At 40.3% G+C, this 23,020-nt stretch overlaps 3 protein-coding genes across 6 annotated transcripts; all 3 read right to left on the bottom strand.

Annotated features, from left to right (window-relative positions):
* Nucleotides 1-16: 16 nt before the first annotated feature.
* psme1 (proteasome activator subunit 1) lies at nt 17-4,309 on the bottom strand (the record flags this gene model as incomplete). Its single annotated transcript, NM_001257109.1, is given in 11 exon segments — nt 17-265; nt 354-440; nt 1,591-1,645; nt 1,924-1,991; nt 2,093-2,161; nt 2,464-2,564; nt 2,708-2,750; nt 3,623-3,724; nt 3,813-3,875; nt 3,969-4,001; nt 4,116-4,309. Coding segments are annotated over 11 exon segments (741 nt in total). The 3' UTR covers nt 17-184.
* Nucleotides 4,310-6,045: 1,736 nt separating this feature from the next.
* On the bottom strand, nt 6,046-13,980 carry pck2 (phosphoenolpyruvate carboxykinase 2 (mitochondrial)). Its single transcript, XM_017465021.3, has 10 exons — nt 13,584-13,980; nt 10,254-10,466; nt 9,448-9,632; nt 9,011-9,217; nt 8,343-8,530; nt 7,991-8,153; nt 7,671-7,886; nt 7,372-7,509; nt 7,181-7,276; nt 6,046-6,934 (listed from the first exon to the last, which is right to left on the bottom strand). The coding sequence occupies exons 1-10, from the start codon at nt 13,613-13,615 to the stop codon at nt 6,465-6,467; spliced, it is 1,908 nt and encodes a 635-aa protein (XP_017320510.1). The 5' UTR covers nt 13,616-13,980; the 3' UTR covers nt 6,046-6,464.
* A 2,929-nt stretch (nt 13,981-16,909) lies between these two features.
* On the bottom strand, nt 16,910-22,482 carry arf2b (ADP-ribosylation factor 2b). 4 transcript variants are annotated; one of them, XR_008398347.1, is made up of 6 exons: nt 22,331-22,482; nt 21,200-21,357; nt 20,543-20,653; nt 20,181-20,305; nt 19,354-19,578; nt 16,910-19,219 (listed from the first exon to the last, which is right to left on the bottom strand). XR_008398347.1 is itself a non-coding variant. In XM_017465066.3 (5 exons), exons 2-5 carry the CDS (start codon nt 21,345-21,347, stop codon nt 19,417-19,419), a joined length of 546 nt encoding a protein of 181 aa, XP_017320555.1. In that variant the 5' UTR covers nt 21,348-21,357; nt 22,331-22,482; the 3' UTR covers nt 16,910-19,416. The 4 variants fall into 4 exon arrangements, 2 of the variants coding, with proteins under 2 accessions (XP_017320555.1, XP_017320556.1); XR_008398344.1 differs by having other exon boundaries at nt 16,910-19,215; XM_017465066.3 differs by having other exon boundaries at nt 16,910-19,578.
* Nucleotides 22,483-23,020: the final 538 nt, after the last annotated feature.

Here is a 23,020-nt window from a genome sequence, read left to right as displayed (position 1 = left end):
TGAAGCGTTAAAAGAATTTACACAATGTCACTGCTTTATTATGTAAAGATGATCAAAGGCAATTTCACATCTGTTTCTACTTTGTGCTTGAACGTGAGGAAGCATCGCAAAATGAAATCTAATATGCAACGTTTCTCTTTCGTTCTGAGCGCATGTATCACGAGTGCTGATGGCGGTTTGTTTCTCAGTAGATAAGGGCTTTGCAATCTCCTCTGGGCTTCTTAATCTTGTCGTAGTTCTTGGTGATGACGTCAAACAGCACGGCCTAGAATTAAACGCAGAATCGATCAACGTGTCGAGAGAGTACAGCAACAGTCAAACACTGGTGTAAACAATTGTATGTAAAACCGTACATATATGTTGCGGATCTCCAGAACCACGATGCGTAGCTCACAGTACTGGTGCTGATCCAACTCGTGAACAAGCTGCCTGTAATCACCCTGTAGAATACACACACAGCAGAATGGACGCATCAATATAATCTGGTAGAGTTAATATCTGGTTTAAATAGATAAATAAATAAATTTTAAAAAAAGGATGAGCAATATCCTAACGTTCCTCCACAATTCATACACTCCATATAAACAGATTAGGAAACATCTTAACATTTGTTGGCTGTGTTAGTATTCACCCCCCTTTGGCTGCAATTACAGCTGCAAGTCTTCTGGGATTTGTAGCAGCTCTATCGGCTTCACAGATCTTAATCCTGATATTTTTGCCCATTCTTGTGGTCAAAAAATGTTAATGAAAAGCCTCCCTACAATACAACGCTGCCACCACCTTGCTTCACCGTGGGGATCGTGTTCTTGAGGGCGATAAGCAGTGTTGGTTTTGCGTGACACTTTACTTGCACACGTGAATTCTTATAGCAGCAGAACTAATTTACGGCGAATGTTTATGCAACTGACCGTACCACGACTTTTACGTTTTTCATTGGTAAAAACTATATTATCAATATTGTGTAGATTCATGCTACATAATCTCAATGAAGTCAATTTCGGTAACATGGCGAAGTTTTCTGTGAGGTGACGCTTGTTTAACATTTATGGAAGGAGTCTCCAGTCTCAGCCTTTTGTAAAAGTCAGAGGTAAAGCTTTAAAAACTTTACGTTTTCCACCAACTTCAGGACGTAATGTTTACACTTTGCGGTTACTTAGTAACAGTTAAAGCTGCAGTTATATTTTTGTCTTATTAGCTTCAAGAGACAGAAGTAAGAGAGGCTGGTGAGGGAACGACTGTTTATAGCTTCTATAATACAAGTAATAACAGGAACTAATTTGTTTTGTGGACATTCTACGATATTAAATGTAACTTTAAAACAGATCAAATGTACGATGTGTCAGTCTTTAATAAATGAAGCATTATAATCGTTGACAATCTGCTGTGGAATAAGTGGAAGAAAACCACTTGGAGACCAAATAATCAACTTTGGAGTGGTACCAGTTCTCCAAACGTTTCATCACATCACCCTGTTGTTGATTATTTTCCTATTTTACACCGAGTGTTTATGTTATTCCTTACAGATAACCCTCTGGAAGGTCATGTACTGTTCTCTGAAGAAATAAAAAAAAAAAAGAACTTCATCCTCACCACATGTGGCTGTTTGGAAGCCTTGGCCACAGCATCTCCTCTCTCGCTGTAATACCTGAACACAATACAAAACAGCATTTAACATTTAAGAACATTATGTTAGAATGAAATGTAAAACTATAAGCCGGAATAGAAAGCATATCTTTTTACAAACTGTACAATCAAGCCAGAACACTACCCCTTCTCCTCCAGCAGAGGCCACAATTTCTCAAATTCTACCATTACCTGTGCCCTGTTATTCCATGGATCGGTGTGTGTTGCATGTTTGGATTTTGTCTTAAAGTGCTTCTGTGCAGGGATCCTGAATGTTTGCACATGCGCAGCGTCACTTACTTCGTGATCTGTGTCTGGAACCCTTCGATCTTGGTGCGGGTGTTGGTAAGCAGCTCGAATACCTTTTCCTATAGAATTACAGCAATATCGTTTGAAAGTCACCATCATTTCAGTCAAATATGAAGAACAAAAAAAAAACACCCCCAAAACCCTCAAATTTGAGAATCACCTGCACAGCAACACCAAAGTTGTTCCCATCCTCAATCCTGGGGATCTGCAGCTGTACCCACATGGACACCTTAACAGAGGTGTTGGATTATTAATAAATTCCATAATGAATTGTAGCCTGCTAAATTCAGTGTACAGTGTTTGCCCGTCTTGCATTGAAACGGATTTAATCAGGAATATATGTCATGTACACCCAATAACCCAGAACCCAACATAGCTTATCGCTCTGAGAACACTATCCCCACGCTAAAGCATGGTGGTGGTAGGGTCATGTTCAGCGTTACTGCAGCTGAAGTCAAGTGGGTAATATTTATGCAAGGCACTGTACACAACAAATGAAAGTTAAGTCCAGGTTGAAATCTGAGTTCTTACTGTATTGAGTTTCTCCTTCAGCGTCTGGATGTGGGGTTTTATCTCTTTGATGAGATTGTCCACTTTCTCGTTACTGGCTACGGGACCACAGGGAGGACCTGCTGCATCACAAAATGCTCGTTTTAGCTACTAATATATACCGTACTTATTTTACAACCGAGTCGGTTTGTGTCTTAAGCCACGGACTGTGGTATTAAAAGGACATAAATCGGTCTATAAGTAAAGATGTATTTAAGGAATGTACCTTCGTCTTCCTCGTCAGATTTCTTTCCCTCCTTTTCTTTTTTCTGTAAAAAAAAGAGAAAAAGACACGGTTATATATATTAACAACTTACAATTACTTACACCACACAGCTTACAGTTAATTTGTGAATTTGATTGGTCAGAAGGTTTTGTTGAAGTTTTTATAATGACAGTGCTCATTTACAGGGATTGTACAGGGTAATTTAAGTATAATAGATGATGTGGTGAGGTTTTCTTCGATGGGGATGTTTATTTAACATGCATGGAAGGAGTCTCCAGTGTCAGCGCTTTCTAACGGACCAGTACGTTTTTTGCCACTTCAGGACAGCTCGGTTTACACTTTGTGGTTTCTCGGTAACATGACATGCTACCTTTTTTTTTTGTCTTGTTAACTGTTTATAGATGCTGTAACGTTAAGTGACAACCGGAACTAACGAGTTCCGTGTGCCGTGCTGTTCTTGATCAATTTAACAATGTAACTGTTGGCAGATTGCCGTGGTATAAGAGGAATAAAACACACTCGGGGATGTTATTTTATTGGAAAATTAATTTACTGTCTTTTCTCCAAGCTCGGTGGTCGTCTGATGATTTTAGCGTGATCATATGATGTTCGCGTGACGCAGATATCCTGGGTCGTGACCCAGTTTTTATCACTGAAAAATGTATTACCGACCTCCCCCGGATTAACTGATCCAATCCGAATAGGGCTTTAGAGTCCAGTGTTTGCACCAATGTCTCCACTACATCTACACATTATTTCTCATTAAGATGACATTGCATGTAGATGGAAAATGGTAAACGAGAAAAGAAGCTCTTGTTGTTTTTTTATTTTATTTTATTTGAGCTAACAGCGAAACCCGGTGGGAAAAAAAAATGTGTTTAAGTGTTTAAAGGTCTTGAAATTTAGCATAACTACCTCTTCTTTCTTCTTTCTCTTAAGCTCCTCTTTGGCAGGGTCTGGTATTGGGATGTCCAGCGGAGCTCTGAGAGCAGAAAGGTCTTCCAAAACCAGCGACACCTGAAGACAGACATTTTATCATCATAAATACTGTTGTTTGGTAACCTGTGATAAATCGTTTTCATTCCATCAGGACCGGACACATCACCTGGAGTAGGTTGTCCATTTCTGCAATCATCTGAGGGAAGAAAGTTGAGACGAGCTGCTCTGCCTGTGTGAGAGAGAAAATGCTATAGAGTTACAATAAACTGGAACTCAGTAGGAAGAGAAGAAAAAAAAAACCTGCACAGAATCAGCAGTTTACCTCTCTGGTGAGCTTCTTTGTAAACCCATCAACCTGTCAAAACAAATACTGGCACATAAACCCTGCAAATATTTCATTAATAGACGTAGAAGGTCGGTTAGCATTGGTTTCATGGCCTACGATGACAAATGAAAATCCAGCACTTACCTCTTTTTTCGACGCAGGACTCATGTCTAAGGAAGTCATCTTGTTTGGGGAATGTTTTGGGGTTTTGTTTACCTTAACTGAAACCTCTTTCACTGAAATATATCCTGGGGAATTGGTTTTAAAGCTCGACAGAGCAGACTTAAACAATTATTTCCGAGGAAGCAACCAGAAGCGTCTGCGTTCGCTATAGAGAGTGAAAGTGAAAGTAAATCTGGTATGATCCGGAAGTCCCAAAACAGCGGCGCGCGCAGGACATCAATTATACATAATATGTGAACTTGAGATAATAATGTCCTGGGGATCTTTTTATTTTTTATTTTATTTTATTTTATTTTTATAATAATATATAATTTTTTTAAATGAAAAATTCAATCCTTCCCGATATCGAAGTCTATATGTTATTTCAAAATATGAGTAACTACCCATCATTAACTTCATATTAGAATTATTAGTTATATAATCTTTTTTTCTTATTAACTTTGAGAGAGAGAGAGAGAGAGAGAGAGAGAGAGAGAGATAAGAAAGAGAGGCTGGTGAGGGAACGACTGTTTAAAGCTGCTGTAACCTAAGTAACAATAGGAACTACCATGTTTGGCAGATGTTCAACAACATTAAATGTACCTATAAATGGATAAAAAGTACAGAGTGTTGTTCTTTAATTTATATATATAAAACAAAGGAAGTATTATAAGGTTTTCCATTCACCACATCAAATTTCAGACATTTTCTATACCGCTTATCCTTCAGGGTCGCGGGGAACTTGGAGCCTATCCCAGGGAGTATGGGGTAACAGGCGGGGTACACCCTGGACAGGGTGCCAATCCATCACAGGGCACATTCCCATACACATTCACACACCCATTCATACACTACGGACATTTTTTACATGCCAGTCAGCCTACCATGCATGTCTTTGGACTGGGGGAGGAAACCGGCGTACCCGGAAGAAACCCCTGCAGCACGGGGAGAACATGCGAACTCCGCACACACAGTGCAGCGGTGGGAATCAAACCCGCATATGTACAAAAAAATTGTACATAAAATGTACAATTTGATTAGCATGATTAGACAATGTGTACTCAGTCTATTAGGCCATTGGAGAATAAGAGTGTCACTGTGTAATCACATGATATAACTCTCTCTGATTGGCTTTGTTACAGTGAGGCCACAGCCTCGCTTCATATTATTCTTATTACAACCACTGGTGGTGCTGTTGCATTTGATTTCCCAAAAATACTAAATAATACTCTTTAAAACGTTTGTGAACCGCAAGTAAGACGATGTGGATGCCTTATATTGTTTTTTTTTTCTTTTCTTCTTTGAAAGACAGGGAAGGTTAGCCCTGCTGGCTCATTTAGCTACACACTTAAGAATAACAGGAAGAAGAGGTGTATTTTGATTTCATGCAAAGTGAGGAGACACTTAGTAGACACCACCTCCATGCCAGCAAAGTGTTTGGAGGACGCACCAGAAGAAATATGTTTTCTTTCATCCTCCATTTTTATTTCAGAGCGACTACTGGATCTTTGAATGGAACCGGGTCATACAACCGGGCAACAGAGCTTTCTCGATACTGACTTCCAAGGTCAGTTTGGCGTATGAATATGGATGGTCATGTGGAAAAGACCCTAACCTGCACTGTTAAAGCTGATGTGATGGAGCGGTTTGTCTACCCCAGGCCCGGGGAACCTTGTTATGATACGTGAACTCCGTGAAGTGACCGAGCGAAGATGGTTTTAAATGAAAATTCTGGCTGCTTCTGCCAACAATTTACTTCTGGGCCATGGTTGGACCTTTAAGCAGGAATATTATCCAAAACCGAATCAAAAGCACTATAAAAATTTGAATGATAAGAACAATATGTGAATGAAAGGCACATGGACATATCTTCGCTACAGAGAGGGTGAAACAACTCAATGACAGCAGCTGATAAAACAGATTTTCAGTGTTTTATTCATACAGGTCAAGCAAATACATTAACAACAGTTTCATAACTCTCCTAACCATTTTTGGTCCGATGTCTTTTAGAGGCCATTGCGTGTACGTTTGTGAGAACGTACAAAGATAAGACAGACTAGAGTAAACCTCCAGATGATATATTTTTTTGTTTTGTAGCCCATCAAGACAATGGCATTCAGTTACAGTCACTAAGTCTTAGCTTTATGTGGCTGGTGTATTTTATTATTATTATTATTATTATTATTATTATTATCATTATCATCATTATTACAGGACTGAAGATTGTAGCTTAAACGATTGGTTACTTCCCGAACTCATGCTCAAACCGCCTTGCACCATGCAGCAAACATTTAAAAGTAGTGTATTTTAAAACATCATGTCCTTTTTCGTTCAATCCCTAACTCTCTTCTCAAGTGCCCTTAGCTCCGCCTCTAGCTGCTCAGGTAGATCAGCGCCCACCTGCTGCGTAAAATAGGCTCTTATCTCTTGGGCTTCTTTTTGCCAGAATGGTTTAGGAACGTCAAAGAGCGCCTCCATGTTGACTTTCTGGCCCAGGCCTTTTGTGTTGATGGCGCCCTCTTGGGGCAACCATCCTATCATGCTCTTTCTGGCTGCCTCATCTTCGCTGGTGCGTCCACAGCGGCTGAAGATCCATTCGAGCACTCTGGAATTCTCTCCAAATCCGGGCCACAGGAAGGAGTTGGTCTGCGGATCTTTCCGGAACCAGTTGACGTGGAAGATCTTGGGGAGTTGCGTGGGTGCCTTTCTCGTCTCCATGCTGAGCCAGTGGCTCAGGTAGTCGCCAAAGTTGTAGCCGAAGAACGGACGCATAGCGAAGGGGTCGTGCATGACGACTTTGCCTGTATACACAAGATTATGGTTGGGGTAATTTCATTTATATTTACTCAACAGTGCTATGGAATGCTGGATTCTGATTGGCCTTGAAGGTACAATGTGTCATTCTTTGACAAAAATAGAATAAAACTCTTTGCTATTATGAGCAAAGTGTTTCATTCTTTACACATTCCTCTATATATAGCATGTAATGTTGTGCTATATAATTAGCTGCTATATAATTAGGCTGCTATATAATTAGCTGGAGATACCTTTGTGTTCTGCAGCTGCTGTAGATTCCGATCTCATGGCAGCACCAACAAACACTCCATGTCTCCAGTTAAATGATTCATACACCAGGGGCACTCCTATAAAAAAAAATAAAATAAAAAAAGAGAACATATTGGCATTATTATAATGCAGGACAACATTATTTCTATGAATTTTCATTCATGGTAATCACCTTCTGGTCTCCGGCCACCAAATATGATGGCGTCAATTGGTACTCCTTCGTCGCTCTCCCACATGGGGTCCATGATGGGACACTGGGCCGCAGGGGTACAGAACCTCGAGTTCGGGTGGGCACAAGGTTTCGAGTCACCTGTGAAGAATCACAGATTTTACTTCGTAAAATTGGCTTTATTGTAAATAAAAGCAAAAAATAAGCAACGATGGATATAAAGGGAATGTAATATAGGTTCATTTTGGACAATTTCCAATCATAATTGTTTTCCAAATGAGCACTTTAGTTAAGAATATTACCAGGCTTCCATAAATTTCCATGCCAGTCGGTCAGAGAGACGCCAGGTGCCGGCGGTTCCAGACCTTCCCACCAAACGCCACCGTCACTCGTCTCACCCACATTTGTGAATATCGTGTTCTTCGCAATGGTTTCCATGGCATAAGGGTTTGTCTTCAGAGAGGTACCAGGGGCCACACCGAAGAACCCGTTTTCTGGGTTAATGGCTCTGAGTTTACCTGGAAAATAACATCCCGTGAGCCATCTTTCACCAATACTAGCAAAAACGATTGCAGAATCGTTACAGAAGCACGGATTGGAGCTCAGACGTTTTGTCTCTCACCCTGACTGTCAAACTTCATCCAGGCAATATCGTCACCCACACACTCCACCTTCCAACCAGGCAGCGTTGGTTTCATCATGGCCAGGTTGGTTTTCCCACAAGCGCTTGGGAAAGCTGCTGCAATGTATCGCTTCACACCTTGAGGATTTGTGATTCCCAGAATCTAAAGAGAGAGAGAGAGAGAGAGAGAGAGAGAGAGAGGGAGAGAGAGAGAGAGAGAGAGAGAGAGAGAGAGATTATGCCAATTTACACCTGTGTCTCAGAAACAAACAAGATTCCATTTCAACAATACATGCCAGATCTAGGAGATAAAATAAAAAAAGAATAAGAGCGTCCCCCCAAAGTTACTCACCAGCATATGTTCAGCTAGCCAGCCTTCATCTTTGGCAATGCGAGAGGCAATACGGAGCGCAAAACACTTCTTTCCCAGGAGTGAATTCCCACCGTAACCACTTCCAAAAGAGAGGATCTGCCTGCTATCCGGGAGATGTGAGATCAGCACCTTTTCTGGATTACAAGGCCACTGGTTTATCAAAGGAGCTGGGAAAACAGGGGGGGGGGACAAGGATATTTTAGCCAGGTTCAAAGAGAACGGATTCAAAATAAACATACTTTTTTTTTTTTAATTGGCGAGTTCAGACCACAGACTTTTACCACAAAACAACTAGTGTATGTTCGTTTACAACATAGTTCATTTGTCTTCCTTTTCACTTTTCACTGACCAGCGAGACTACCACACCCGCCATCTGGTTTTCTATTGGTTCGCAAGAACGAGGCGTGCGAATTCACAGGTCAAAGTTCATCGAGACAAAGTGAAAGTAACCTCTACCAGTGACAAAATGTGTGCCTTGTGTGACATCTGTGAATTAGCTTTTCTGTTGGGGAATTGTAATTTGGTTTGACTTATCTGGCATGAAAAGCCGCTCACCATAGAAAGGAGTCAAATGCTACTGCTAAACTGTAAATATTGGCACCTTTGTGTCTTTAGGACAATCCAGAGTTACCCGCAACGGTCAGTACCTTTAAGCGGCAGAGGTCGGCCCAACGAGTGCTGGCAGCGTACGAACTCCGCACCCTCTCCGAGTTTCTCCAGGACAGGCTTGCCCATGCGGGTCATTATTCCCATGCTGGCCACCACGTACGGAGAATCCGTTACCTGAACGCCAAACTTAGCTAGAGAGGAATTCACTGGACCCATGCTGAACGGGATCACGTACATCGTCCGACCTAGGGCAAGACAAGGAACGTGAAAAAGATATCAGAGATACGGTAATTTGCACTGATTGTCCTTGATGGTTCTGTTCAGTAATACGGGCATTTCTTTCCTCAGGTGCTTAGTGTTAAAGCAATACATAAACAAAAACAAAATGGCTGCCATTTGAAGAATCCCTCAGGGAGTTTAACAGTAGAGTAACATATGCACAAACGTGCACGCGCACACACACACACACACACACCCGACATGCTGGCAGGGAATCGGTCCTCTCTGGCTTTCTGGAAGTCGTTTTCGCTCATCCAGCTGCCAAGTTGACTCTTCACGCCATTGCTGGGAATAGGAACGGTGTCTCTCTGCTGCTTAGTGACGATCACCGTCTTACTCTCCACACGTGCCACATCTTTAGGGTCTGTACGAGCCAGCCAGCTGCAGAACAGCGATCATAATGTTTGTAGAAAAGTTTCATTCATTAAATCAGAAGTTACAGTTCTAATGCGTTTCTGCTACATAACTAAGAAGCACGTTTATAGCTGCTGTAATGTCCGCGATGACGGGAGCTAACTTGTCTTGCAGATTATTAAACGGCACTTATTGTAAGCAGGTATGAAGTATGACGTGTCTGCATAACAGGTCCGAAATGGCATGAATATTCACACGGGAAAGTTGCGAGTATTCAGAGCCGGGTTACGCGCCTGCTCAAATCTAAAAGCAGAAACAGAAAAGCTGAGACACGCCTTCGTTTTACTCAAACTCATTTCTAGTAACCACTGAATAATATTTAGATCTGTAGTTACAGACTAAAACAACGTATAAAATAAACAAAGTAGACATAGACAAAATAAATGGGAAACACTGAAAAATTCTGCCAGAATGGTCCTACTGCTGAGTTCCTCGCGTCAGTCATTAAACAGTTGCAAAATTGTCGAAGGTGAGGTGCTGTAACAAGCCACAGCACAGCTTTCCTGCTCCATGTGCAACTCCTTAATCTTTGGAACTGCAGTTATCCTACATGTCATAAAGGGCGGTAACCGAGGTCGCATTACTCACCAGTTCTGATACTTGGGCAATTTTTTAACCATGCCTTCTTTTTCCAAGCCAGCCAGAATGCTGACGGTCTCCTCAGGCGTACCAGTCACCACATGCACTTTGGCGGGTTTGCATTCAGCCACAGCATCGGAGACGAACTCAGCCACAGCTTTAGGGAGAGAGGGGATGGTGGCCAGCGAGCGCACCCCGACCGCAGCACCCAAAACATCCCACCTCCACATACAAACACAAACACGACACGTTAGCGGCATCACGCACACCAGCATCACGACCTCAACGAGAGATGAAATGATTCAGTGCGGTTATATGGGCTGACCTTTAGTGTTGATATGAAGCAAACAGAATGTAAATTGGACACAATGTTGAATATCTGGTGTCAAACAACACATGTTCTTTGCATGTCGTGACTCTCAGTCACAAGGAATTCATGAGGTGTGACACATACACACCCATGCCAAATTAATTCACAATGAATCATTTGAAATAAATATTTTCAAAAGTTATGGAATGACAGGGAAACCTGTGCTGTGAATGGAATGCCATCAACACACTGACACATTTACATAAGAGCAAAACTACAGTCTCTACTGCCTAATGCAATCATGCACGGATGCGCACACACACACACACACACACACACACACACAAAAAAAACTGAGCTTTAGACGTTTCTTGGCTCAGGTCCAAGAACATTTCTTACCCAACTCCTAGAAATATTTAGACAGCAACGTTGCTCAACTGCTGTTCGAAATGTGCCCATCCCACCAGAAAGGCTGACACAGAAGGAAAGAGAGAGAGAAAGAAAGGACTGGCAAAATTAATACAGACAATAATACAAATGATGAAGATAGACCGATAAATACATAGAGAGAGAGAGAGAGAGAGAGAGAGAGAGAGAGAGAGAGAGAGATGATAGAGGGGAAAAAAGAAAAAAAAAATACTCATACAGAAAAAGAGCAACAATAACATTCAGAAGGAAAAAGAATAAATTAAGAAAGAAAGAAAGAAAGAAAGAAAGAATGACCGAACTAATACAGAATAGAGAACAAACGAACGAAAGAGAAAATTCAGAGGGGAAAAAAATTATTTAAAAAATTAAGAAAGAATGTTAATGGTTATTGCAAAGAGAGCAGGACAGAACGACAGAGTCTAGTTTTTGTCGTTCTGCATGCTGAAAAATATTCATAAACTAGTCTTGTGTCATTATCCTGCAACTTATTTGACTTAAAGTTCCAGAATTTCACCGGGAGCAGACATCACTACCAATGTCATCAATCTCACTATCTACCTGTCTATTGACACCTCTCTCTCTCTCTCTCTCTCTCTCTCACTGACTGATATCTACTGAGCTTTGCTCCTTCTCCTTTCTTAGAAACCAAAACCACTCCTCCTTCAGAATCGGCCAATCACGTTAGCTGAACTGCACTGATACCCACTCCGCCCCACTCTCCAGTCCATTGAGCACATCCACCAACTCCCCATCCACCCCCCCCAAAACACACACACATACACACACACACACAGAGATAAGTTAATGTGTAATGAATTATCTTGTCCAGTCACTCACTGTATGTAGAGAGCAAAGGCAAGCTGAGGCGCACACACACACACACACACACACACACTTGGCAAAAGCATACATTGTGTATAAAAATATAAGCAACAAATATAACATCTGAAAGAAAGACACAAAGGGAAAATGAAAGAAAGAAACAAAAGGGAACAACAAAGAAAAAGAGTGAAAATGTAGAGATAGGACTTTGTTTCTGAGAAGAAAATGTGGAATAAAAGTAACAGAGGAAAAGTATTTAGAATTTAGAAAGTATCTATTACTCAACCTCGCACACGAAATCAATCACTAAATCATCGTTACTTGATTCCTGCATGAAACTTCTACAACGTTGTAGAAAATCCTGCATGGTACACGTACGTACATACGTGTGTGTGTGTGTGTGTGTGTGTGTGTGTGTGTGTGTGTGTGTGATTGGTGTGGTGATCATCATGATGTTTATGCAGTATTTTAGGAGGACAAGTCCACCATAGCCTGAGGACACACACATACTCACTCCTAGGGTGTGTATTCCCCAAACACTCGCTAACATCACCTCAGCAAAAGCTCTAACCAGGCTGAGAGATGCAGCTCTGTGATTGGTCGTGTGGTTCCTTGGGAGCAAATCCCACAGTTGCTTGGGAGTGCGGAGGAGCTGTATTCATGCAAGGGTCCCAGAATTTTTTATTTTATTTTATTTTATTTTTTTTGGGGGGGGGACCAGGTTGATTTACAAAACCAGTGCATATTGTATTAAACAATATAAATTAAGAATAAAATATAACAGAAAAAGTTCACACAAAAAAGTTATTGTAAATAATTGGCAAAAAAATGCAATAAATAAATACATGACAAAAACAAGACAAGATCATGGGACTAGATTTATTTTATGATAATTGTTGCATTTAAATAAATTAATCATTTTTTTTTTTAAATGGGCAATAAATCAATACATTAATTAATTTGGGGGGATGGGACCAGTTATATTTTTAAATCAAGGTCTGTTGCATTAAAAAAAAAAAAATATGGCAAAAGTAAAAAAAATTATAAATGAATGATGAAAAAAAAAAAAATCAACATGCACAGGGCAAATCTGGTTTGTATTTAATAAATAAGGATTTTTTCCACAGCAAAAAAACAAACAAACAAAAAAACCCCAATAACTCATTTAGTGAGAGACATTAAAATAAATTCATAAATTTTTAATGGGCAATAAATCAATAAATTCTTTTTTTTGGGGGTCATGGAGCTGGTATTATTTTTAAAAATCAAGGTCTGTTGCATTAAAAAAAATGATGGCAAAAGCAATAAATGAAAGATGAAAAACATATCAAAGTGCACAGGGCAAAGCTGATTTGTACTTAATAAATAAAACAAATTCCCCAGCAAAAAACAGTAAAATACAATCAAAAAGAAAAAGGGAGAAATTTTTTATATATATAAATGTACATTTTAAAATATATATTTATACTTTTTAAAAAAAAATTATTATTATTATTAAAAAGAAGTGGTAGGAATGGTGCTTAAATGCATTTTTAAAGAAGTAAAAACAGTCTACTAAGAATAAAAAGGTGACCACTTGTTTGTTTAGTGACTCAGTAAGCACAGGTTTTGATACAACACTTCTACTAAAATCCTGTCGCGCGCTTTATATATTTATATATAAATAAGAAGAGTAATAATATTTTTAAAAAATGTTCTAAAATTGTAATATATGATATCGTATGGTGTATATATATTACAGAAACTGGTGCATTTCGGAAACTAGGAAAAGACCTCACCTTTTCAGCCTCCCCAGTAACAGACACGACATGATCGGAGTGTAGAAGACCTCCCAGCAGATGAACCCGTTCCCGAGATGAACGCTCGCGCTGTGGATCCCGAGCGCGTGGCTCGTATATAAGTGTCCTGTCCCGAGTCCAAACGGTTAGAGAACCTTGCACTCTGCACGCCTCCTGCAATCCCACACGTAGGCTACGAGACGTGAAATCACGTTGGGTCTGATGGACTGGCCACGTCCACTAACTAACGTGCGTTCGCGTCTCGGAGAGAAGTTCACAAGCTCGCGCATCTCGCTTCACACAGCTTACTGGACGAGGAGCTCGCACGCGCGCACTTCAAGCAGATATCCAGGAGCTAGGTGGAAGATCTGATCATCTGGTTTCAATGAGCTTCCTCCTCCACGGGAGAAACCGGGGGAAGCGCGCCGGCTGACGCAAGCTCCATCCTTCAGTTCCTGGAGGTGTAGCCCTTCAGCTCGTTACGTAGAACTTCTTCTTTTCTCTTTTTTTTTCTCACGCCGTTCATCTCATATTTCTTCATGACTTGTTTTGATTAGCTCTATCCCTGGGAGGTATAAATCACTGACAAACAAAAGTGCCAAGTCGACGCTAAAAAAAAAAAACCTCAAGGAATTACTGTCGTTCCTGGTGTCCCATAACCCTAGTCTAGAATCATATGAGAGTTTGTTTTAAACCGGCAAAACAAGCTTGTACTTACAGAAATGTTCAACATGTCCGCCATTTTGTTTAACTTGTTCAACACTATATTTCTTACTTAATATCATCCTTGACAGAACGTGCCCAATATGTCCGCCATTTTGTTTAACTTGTTTAACACTATATTTCTTACTTAATATCATCCTTGACAGAACGTGCCCAATATGTCCGCCATTTTGTTTAACTTGTTTAACACTATATTTCTTACTTAATATCATCCTTGACAGAACGTGCCCAATATGTCCGCCATTTTGTTTAACTTGTTTAACACTATATTTCTTACTTAATATCATCCTTGACAGAACGTGCCCAATATGTCCGCCATTCTGTTTAACACTCTGTATATTTCTTACTCGATAGCTGTCTTTACGAAACGTCCTCGATACAGTATGTCCGCCATTTTGTTTTAATGTTGTGACACTGTATACTTCTTACTTAATGTCATTCTTGACAGAATGTGCCACTGTACATTTCATACTCAATAGCTGTCTTTACAGAACGACCTCGATACATTATGTCCGCATATTTTGAGTGACACCCTTTATATTTCTTACTTAACAACGTTCTTTACAGAACGTGCCCAATAAGTCCGCCATTTTGTTTAACGTATTAGACACCCTGTATATTAAGTAAAAATAATAATAATAATAATCAATGTCACACTTTTTATGCTTAAGTCAACAAGTTACTTCAGTGTAGGACTTATGATATAGGCCTAGTAGGTAGGTTATATGATAATTGATTGTAAGTTAACATAAGTGAAAATGAGAATCAGAACCAGATTTGTCCAGTTATGCTAATTCGAGCACTGATTTAACGTTGTGATTGAGGTGGGGAAAGCATATCTGGTTCCTCTGTTAGCATCTTTGTTGTTCTGTTGATGTTAATAAAACAAAACAAAAAAAACATGCAGCTAGCTATCATTGAGAAAGGGCAAAGCGCAAACTCCTCTGTCCTGGACTTATTGGCTGTTACAAAGCGCTGCTGACACTGGAGACTCCTTCCATGAATGTTAAATAAATGTCCCATGGGTCCTTTCATAACTCTCGTCATGATCGTGTTTTCACTGATGATTACCTGTGGAAAATTATGCGTGAAAAATGAACGTGAATAACGAACACGTGGAAAAACGTGTGAAACGTGATGACAAGGGTACAGCGCGAGCCGAAAGTTTATGTAACACAATTGGGTGATCTTTAACGTCGAAGGGTCTCTTCGTTAACGATTTAATGGTCCATTTTAGGACAAAGATGTGCAGCCTGATATAAGAAAACAAAAAAGAAACCAATTCAGTTCCAGTTCTGCGTGTTCCGAAATAGAAACGTTTGACGTGACACAGTAGCGCACATTTCACCTAACCTGAAAAACGTGTTTTACTTATTACACTTTATTCCCATATAAACATCTGCTGAACTTTCATTTACAAAAGACTCACACAAACATCACGTATAATTTTTTTTACACGTTTTTAGACGTTTAATACGTTTTACACTTTTCAAAATAGTGCATGTGATTTTTTTTTTGCATAATTCATTTATTTTTCCCATGTGATTTTTCATGATGATTTTATTTTCACAGGGAATTTTTTCATGATTGATTCATTTTCACGTGATTTGCTTTTCACGATTCATTCTTCGTATCCCCCCCCCCTCCCCGATTAATTCATTTTCACGTGATTTTTATTCATGTTTTTTTCACAGTTTAAAAAAAAACATACAATTAATTTACGTTCATGTTTCTCCCCCCACCATTCATTTTTCACGTAATTTATTTTCACATTAGTTTTTCTTTCATTGGCTTTATGTTTTCACACGTGATCACATATTACTAACATAATCACACGTGAAAAACAAATGCATTGATGAATGAATCTTGTTGCTTTCACGTGCAAACAGATTACAAGCCATCAAGTTAAACCATCATGTTTTTAGAGTAACAATATTTATATATTTATATTATATATTATACACGTAGATATATTAGACAAGAGATTTGAGATGACGTGTTCCCTCAGCGCGGTTTAAACCTCCCATGAGTTGTTTTTTTGTGGTAAAAAACACTTAGTAGACACGTTGATCTAGGTGAACGTTCCTGCGTACGTAGTAGTGATAGTACTGTTTTATCAGCAGTACCCTTTGAGCTCGGCGCGTGTGTGTGCGTGCTGTGTGATTAAACGTGAGTGATGCCTCTGATTAATGGAATCAGAGGTGACTGATAAACTGAACGGATAAGATGTGTAAGCACATCTACATCACTCGGTGTTCTCAGAGCACACAGAAGTCTTGCATAAACATGTGGTTAACGAAGTGCAGAACTGATCCGATCATGTGTGTGTGCGCTATAATGCAGCAAGATTCAGCAACCTGAAGTTACATCTTCCTAACAGAAAATTTCACCTTATCAGTAATTACACCCAAGTCTCTTTGAATGAGCCGTTACTATAGAAACGATACCATATTGCTTTGTACACCTTCTGACCAATCAAATTCAAGAACTCAACAATGATGTGGTGCAAGATAGATTTCGATTAGCCGAATGACTACACACAGTTTTTAAGGGAATTATAAAACACCTAGGAATGTAAAAGAAAGCAGAGAAACAGGAGACGATTGAAGGTTTTTTAAAATGTATTTATTTAATTTAAATCAAATCCAAAAGTACAAGGGAGTTCTGTGGGAATGTACTGTGATTGTGCTCGGTTGAAAGGTAGTGTACAGTCAAGAACCCAGACACACTCTTCTGTCTCGTCTCTAACCTACAGCCGTTCAGGACTGAAAACTAAACTGCGAAATCAGAGGAGAGGTGGGGCGGGGAAAAATAAAAAGGTGATTTTCAAATGATGACAAGGACAATCGAGGATGGAAAAAGTATCTTCCCAACCTGATACAGGTTACAATGCCGTTCCTGCTCCGCAACTCACGCCAGGGCTGAATTTTCTTCGTTGTTTAAATGGAATAAAAGTGCACGCTCTATAGAAAAGAACACCTGGCTCATATTCAACATGCCTCGAACACTATTGGTGGACTGTTATGACTTATTGCAGGGAACCAAACAAACAATCCTGCTCTCCAGTACTGCTTTTAACACGCCCTTTTATGACACGCAGCTGTCATGTGACCAGCTTATACAGCCAGTAAACCATTTGGATTAAACATTGTTGAGGAACATTTCCTCATCCACTTCTTCTACAGTATATACGTCTTCAAAGTAACTTATTAGCTATCTAGCACGCCAAGTAGCAGGCTTAGCGGTCGGCGATCACACACAGACGAAGTACTTGGCCTCGTAACACACAGCACTCGAACATAAAGTAAAAATATTTATAAATATTAAACTGCGCTTCTTTACACTTATACACATCTGGAAACTTTTCAACCGTTCAGCGAGGCCATGTTAAGAGCAGTATCGCCACGCAGGTCGCAAAAGCATCCTGAAATCCACATTTGAGAATGGGGGGGGTAACAACAACAACAACAACAACAACGAGAGAGTGCGTATGAAAGAATTGTTTCGAAGGAAAGGTGTGTGAAAGGCACGCCGGGGTCCGTCCTCAATCCAAGCCGTAGATATACATATTAGAGATGACGCTACTGAAGCCACCGCTTCGTATGTTACGTTTCTTTGTACGTATTTGTCTGTTTTTGAACATTATTTTTTCCTTCGGAGAGCAATATCTGATTTTTGTTCACCCCCCATAGCTTAACTCGCTTATCTTAACTGACCTTCATCAAATAAATAATCGAATCCAACAAGCTGATTTGTAGCGAACGAATAAAAGCGGCTTAGCTAACCATAAACCATACGTGCGCAAGCTATTGTCCGTCTCGCATTTCAGTTGTTAAAGCAATTTAATAAGACATGAAACACATGAAATGCCATGTAACGAGCAAATTACATTCTGCTGCAGGAAAAACAAACAACAAAACAAGCAAACAAACCTCAACATTTACGTTCTTTTAGGAATAAGTAAAAAAAATACACGTCCATAGACAATCGTTTCTTTTAGAGCGCGTTTCTGTACAGAGTGACATCATCATCCGTCTCCGCCTCTAACCCCCCGCGTTCACTCTTGCAAGTAAATTGTAGTTCGTCTCTAGCGGGCATGTAACTGATGTTACCGGGGACGCCAGTGTGCATGGCCTGACCGGCATTTTTTTTTTTTTTAGAGAAACTGTTACAAAACGAAACGGTAGTAGCTATAAACAGCTTCAAAAGCTAACTAGTCACACGAAAATTAAATAAACATGCTAACCAGTGTTGAATGTTATCGTTTGATTTAACAGATTAGCAAAGCAAGCTAACTGTCCTAGCTACGTACGTTTAATGACACGTTGAATACAACAGGAAATTTTTTTTTTTTTTTGCACAGTAAATGGGAACTGATTTCAGGTACGAATTAAAAGTTGTGTGTAGGGAACTGAAGAATCTTTGCACATGAATAAATAAATGAAAAGAAATTAATCTTCGCATCACACGTGACACAGGATTGGCGCGAAGAACCGTTCGTGCCAATCGCGGCTCCGCGTCACGTACGTGCGTGTTAATAAATGGCCGCCTGTCGCTTGCTAGAGTGAACGCAGGGTTGTAATATGTATATCTATGGTCTGAGCAGACACACGTTCTTTCTCTCATACGCACTTTAAGTAAACACTTGCACTCAGAATCACGTTCACACACACACACACACACACACACACACACACACACACACACACATTAGGCAGCGAAGCCTAAACCCTTATGAAAGACTCAAAAATATTGAGAACCGTTGGGGTTTGTGCTGAATGATGCACTCGTGTCCAACACACAAATACACTTGAGTTGGTCAAATGGCACTTCCTTCCACACACACACACACGTGGGGATAAAAATATACTGAGACCAGTCAAGGTTTAGGCAAGGCCAACATCTCTCTCTCTCTCTCACTCACTCACTCACTCACTCACACACTCACACACACACACACACACACACACACACACACACAAACACACAAACACACACGTGGGGATAAAAATATACTGAGATCAGTCAAGGTTTAGGCAAGGCCAACATCTCTCTCTCTCTCTCTCATTCTCTCTCTCACACACGCAGATCTGAGGGTGGGTGGAATGGTTCATTTCTGGTTCTTCAGCTGGTTGGAGAGCCAGTCGAGACCCTCGTACAGGCCGTCTCCGCTCGTAGCACACGTGGCCTGGATGTACCAGTTGCGATGGCGCAGCGCGTGAAGCCCGAGCTTGTCTGTGATCTCAGCTGCGTTCATTGCATTGGGCAGGTCCTAAAAAAAAAAAAGCAAACAAACAGGCGCTTAGACGATTAAATTTATTACACTTACTCTTACTAACATTCCGTGTAGTTAAGTTCAGCACTACGGGAGTAATGTTGCAGGAGAAATAATACTTAATAGCTAGAGAGGTGATGTTCGTCACAGACAAATTTTGACGCTGGTTTGACAAAATCAGTCCTGTTTGGGATATTTGATCATCGTCTGATCAGTTCAACACAATACAGCTTCGTAAGCTGAAGGACGTTGCTGAGTTTGGTGGAAGTAGCTTGAATGGTTTAGGAGTTCTAACAGTCCAAATGGAAGTCAGTGGGAATTTTGGCCACTTTGAGTTTCCGTAAACCGTAATTCCAACCAGATAGAAAAGTCACAGCACACCAAGTCAGAACAGGCAAGTTTGGCGCATATAGATTGAAAACTCTATTATTATTATTATTATTATTATTATTAAGCTTAAACAGCAGAACAGAATGTTGGCTTTATCAATGAATCCGTGTATGGAATAAAACACTCCGTGTCAATCACGACAAGTGTCAATGTTTAACTGAATTAAATAACAATGGCAGAAATAAATACAGCATGTACAGCGCAGTCACCTGCTTGTTCACGAAAACGAGGAGAACGGCATCACGCAGTTCATCTTCCGCCAACATTCTCGTCAGCTCCTCCCTCGCTTCGTTTACTCGCTCGCGGTCGTTGCTGTCCACTACAAAGATCAGTCCTGAGACAAGAGAGAGAGCGAGAGATAGTACAAGATGTCAACAAAGAAACGTTAAAAAATCTCTACCCGTGTTCTACGTTGACATCAATATGAATTTTTTTTTATTAAATGTCCAGATTATATTACCAGTTTTTGTGCTACACAGTGTACTCAGTTTGTAAACTGAACTAATCCCAATTCATTAAAATCTTACAACCCCCACCAAACACTTTAATTGGGTCAAAGTGTGTGTGTTACCTTGTGTGTTCTGAAAGTAGTGTCTCCACAGGGGTCTGATTTTGTCTTGACCGCCCACGTCCCACACTGTGAAACTGATGTTCTTGTACTCCACCGTCTCGACATTAAAACCTGCAGATTAAAAGTGTAACCGTTCATATGAAGTTTGATGAAGCGAGGCGACGGCTCCTGAACATTTGCGGAAGGAGTCTCCAGTGTCAGCGCTTTGTAACAGGTGTAAAGGAGTAACGAAGCACTTCAGGACGTGCCGATCAGGGTGGTTACAGTAATGCTGACTAAACTGCACACACACATTTTTTTTCGTTTGTACAAGCACAGCTGACTGCTTCTGTTCACACATTCCGTGTACGGACACACCCTCGAACCGAGTCAAAGTCGCTCAACAAGAAACACTAAAAACAAAAGCTTGAGACCGAGAGTACTTGAAGTACTTGAAATACACTACGCTGTTTTTAAAAAAAACAGGATGGGTCACTACAATTCCGCAAAAATTTAAGATCTTTCCTTTTTTGATTGCGGTTATGTACCACTGTGTTTGACCTGTGGATATAAAAGTGATAAAACTCCACAGGTTCAAACCCGTGCCTATGCCTGCCGAATCGAGCGCTGTTCTCGGCTATCTCGGACGAGGTGTTGGGTGTCAGTGAGTTTGTGTACCGATGGTGGGGATGGTGGTGACGATCTCGCCCAGCTTGAGTTTGTAGAGAATGGTGGTTTTCCCGGCTGCGTCCAGGCCCACCATCAGGATCCTCATCTCCTTCTTCCCGAAGAGGCTTTTAAAGAGATTCGCAAAGACATTCCCCATCCTCTCAGGTCTGATTGGGAGAAAAGACAAAGAGAAATGTCATCAATACCATCACTTAAATATTGAAGAGGTTCAGTTCATTTCATACATCCTAACAAAAAAGTAACAAATGCAATCAATGGCAAAATGCTCGGCGGTATCAGAGCTTATACTAGTCTGACACGACCGGCCAAACTTCTGAAACTGCAAGAATAAAACTCATCGAAGTTTAGTTTGAATCAGTTAATACTGAGTAAATAAAATGATCTCTTTCCGTGTTTGCCAAAGGCCTGCGGGGAAAAGCTCTCTGATTGATCATCTGCCATGTCAATCAAATAACCTGTTCGTGTGAAAGTAGGCGGGTCTTAGCCGCGTTTATTGTCGCGTCTAAATTATTTAAACAGTTTAATGTGTCAACATAAATAAATAACTAAGTATATGGCTTGTATAGCTGCCTCTTGGGGTTATCTAAAAGCTTAGCAATAACAAAAAGATAAACACAGAAACAGACAGAGTTCATTAACGCTAACCTGCTAACTCGTTTGTATATTTGACGATTTAGCTAGCTAGCATGACGAACTGTCATGAATACTGACGTTATTCTTTAACCAAAAAATAAATAGACAAGAAGGATCTTCTTTTGAAAAGTCGTGTTCGTTATGAATTCGCCTAACTAGCTAGTATGTTAGCTGATAAGTAACCATTAACCTACGCGTTTTTTTTAATCCACTCGTTTTCTGACGGACCCCACCTCCTGCTCTCGGATTGGTTAATACTTCTCAACACAACGGAGCACCGATTAAATAATTGGTCGACCGTTCGTAAGTCTCAAGATATTAGCCAATCATAAAGCAGTAGGCGGTGCTTGACGAAATGTGGGTGTGAAGGAAAAAAATGAGCTAACAACTCTGACTTCCTATCTACGACTACGTCACACTATATTAACGTCTTCCGATAAGATGAAAAAGGCAGGAATAACAGAATTATAATATCAGTTCACTTACTTGTCGGTTGTTATAAAAGGAAGCTCTTTTTCAGTCAATTCAACTCAAAACGATGCTTCTAGAGAGTTCTCTGTCACCGCTAGTTGCACCGCTGTCACGTCAAAATGGCGTCATGTCCACCTCACTGACGCCGGTTTCACAAGCCCCGCCCACTAACACAGACTGGACCAATCGTGTCAATGAAAATGGGTTTCCAGCCCGCCCATCACATCTACGATCCAATTATAACAAAGCAGGAAGTAATCGTTTACTATTTGCAGACACACCTTAAAAAAAATAAAAAAGTGGCTACGCATCAAGTTTGTACGATTTCTTACACTGTTAAAGGAAAACGCCACTCTGAAACACGTTAGATATGCTCATATTGAAATGCATGTGCTGTATTTAGTGATCCTGATGATAATTTGTTACCTAATGCTGTATTTATATTAGTTCTATGAAAAGGACTCATGTAGAGTTGTGTACCGCTCTGACGTCACAGGATGGCCGCGCAGTTACAATGGAATTTAATTAAAGGAGGGGGGTAAACTAACGAGCTCAAACATTCCAAAGAGTTCTAGCGATCAGGTTTCACTATTAGCTCCTTAAAACAAAAGAACAAGAGCCTCTTTTCTTAATATTTTCCAGGGACTCAGCATTATTTAGTTCTGGTCTGTTTCTTGCTGAACTCGTGAAGCAGTATAATCCCTT

The sequence above is a fragment of the Ictalurus punctatus genome, chromosome 1, assembly GCF_001660625.3.
Source record: "Ictalurus punctatus breed USDA103 chromosome 1, Coco_2.0, whole genome shotgun sequence".
NCBI classification, from domain to species: domain Eukaryota; kingdom Metazoa; phylum Chordata; class Actinopteri; order Siluriformes; family Ictaluridae; genus Ictalurus; species Ictalurus punctatus.
Note: the sequence above shows the minus strand (reverse complement) of the source record. Positions and strands in the feature narration are given on the sequence as shown.

Excerpts from the sequence above, each read along its gene's own strand:
- pck2 (XM_017465021.3), bottom strand. The coding sequence starts at position 13,615 with ATGTCGTGTCTGTTACTGGGGAGGCTGAAAAG. Across the intron at positions 10,467-13,583 it reads TTACTGGGGAGGCTGAAAAG|GTGGGATGTTTTGGGTGCTG; the intron begins GTGAGGTCTTTT and ends TTGTATGTGGAG. Across the intron at positions 8,531-9,010 it reads CCGACCTCTGCCGCTTAAAG|CTCCTTTGATAAACCAGTGG; the intron begins GTACTGACCGTT and ends CTGTTTTCCCAG.
- arf2b (XM_017465066.3), bottom strand. The coding sequence starts at position 21,347 with ATGGGGAATGTCTTTGCGAATCTCTTTAAAAGCCTCTTCGGGAAGAAG. Across the intron at positions 20,654-21,199 it reads CACCACCATCCCCACCATCG|GTTTTAATGTCGAGACGGTG; the intron begins GTACACAAACTC and ends TTTAATCTGCAG. Across the intron at positions 20,306-20,542 it reads CTACTTTCAGAACACACAAG|GACTGATCTTTGTAGTGGAC; the intron begins GTAACACACACA and ends CTCTTGTCTCAG.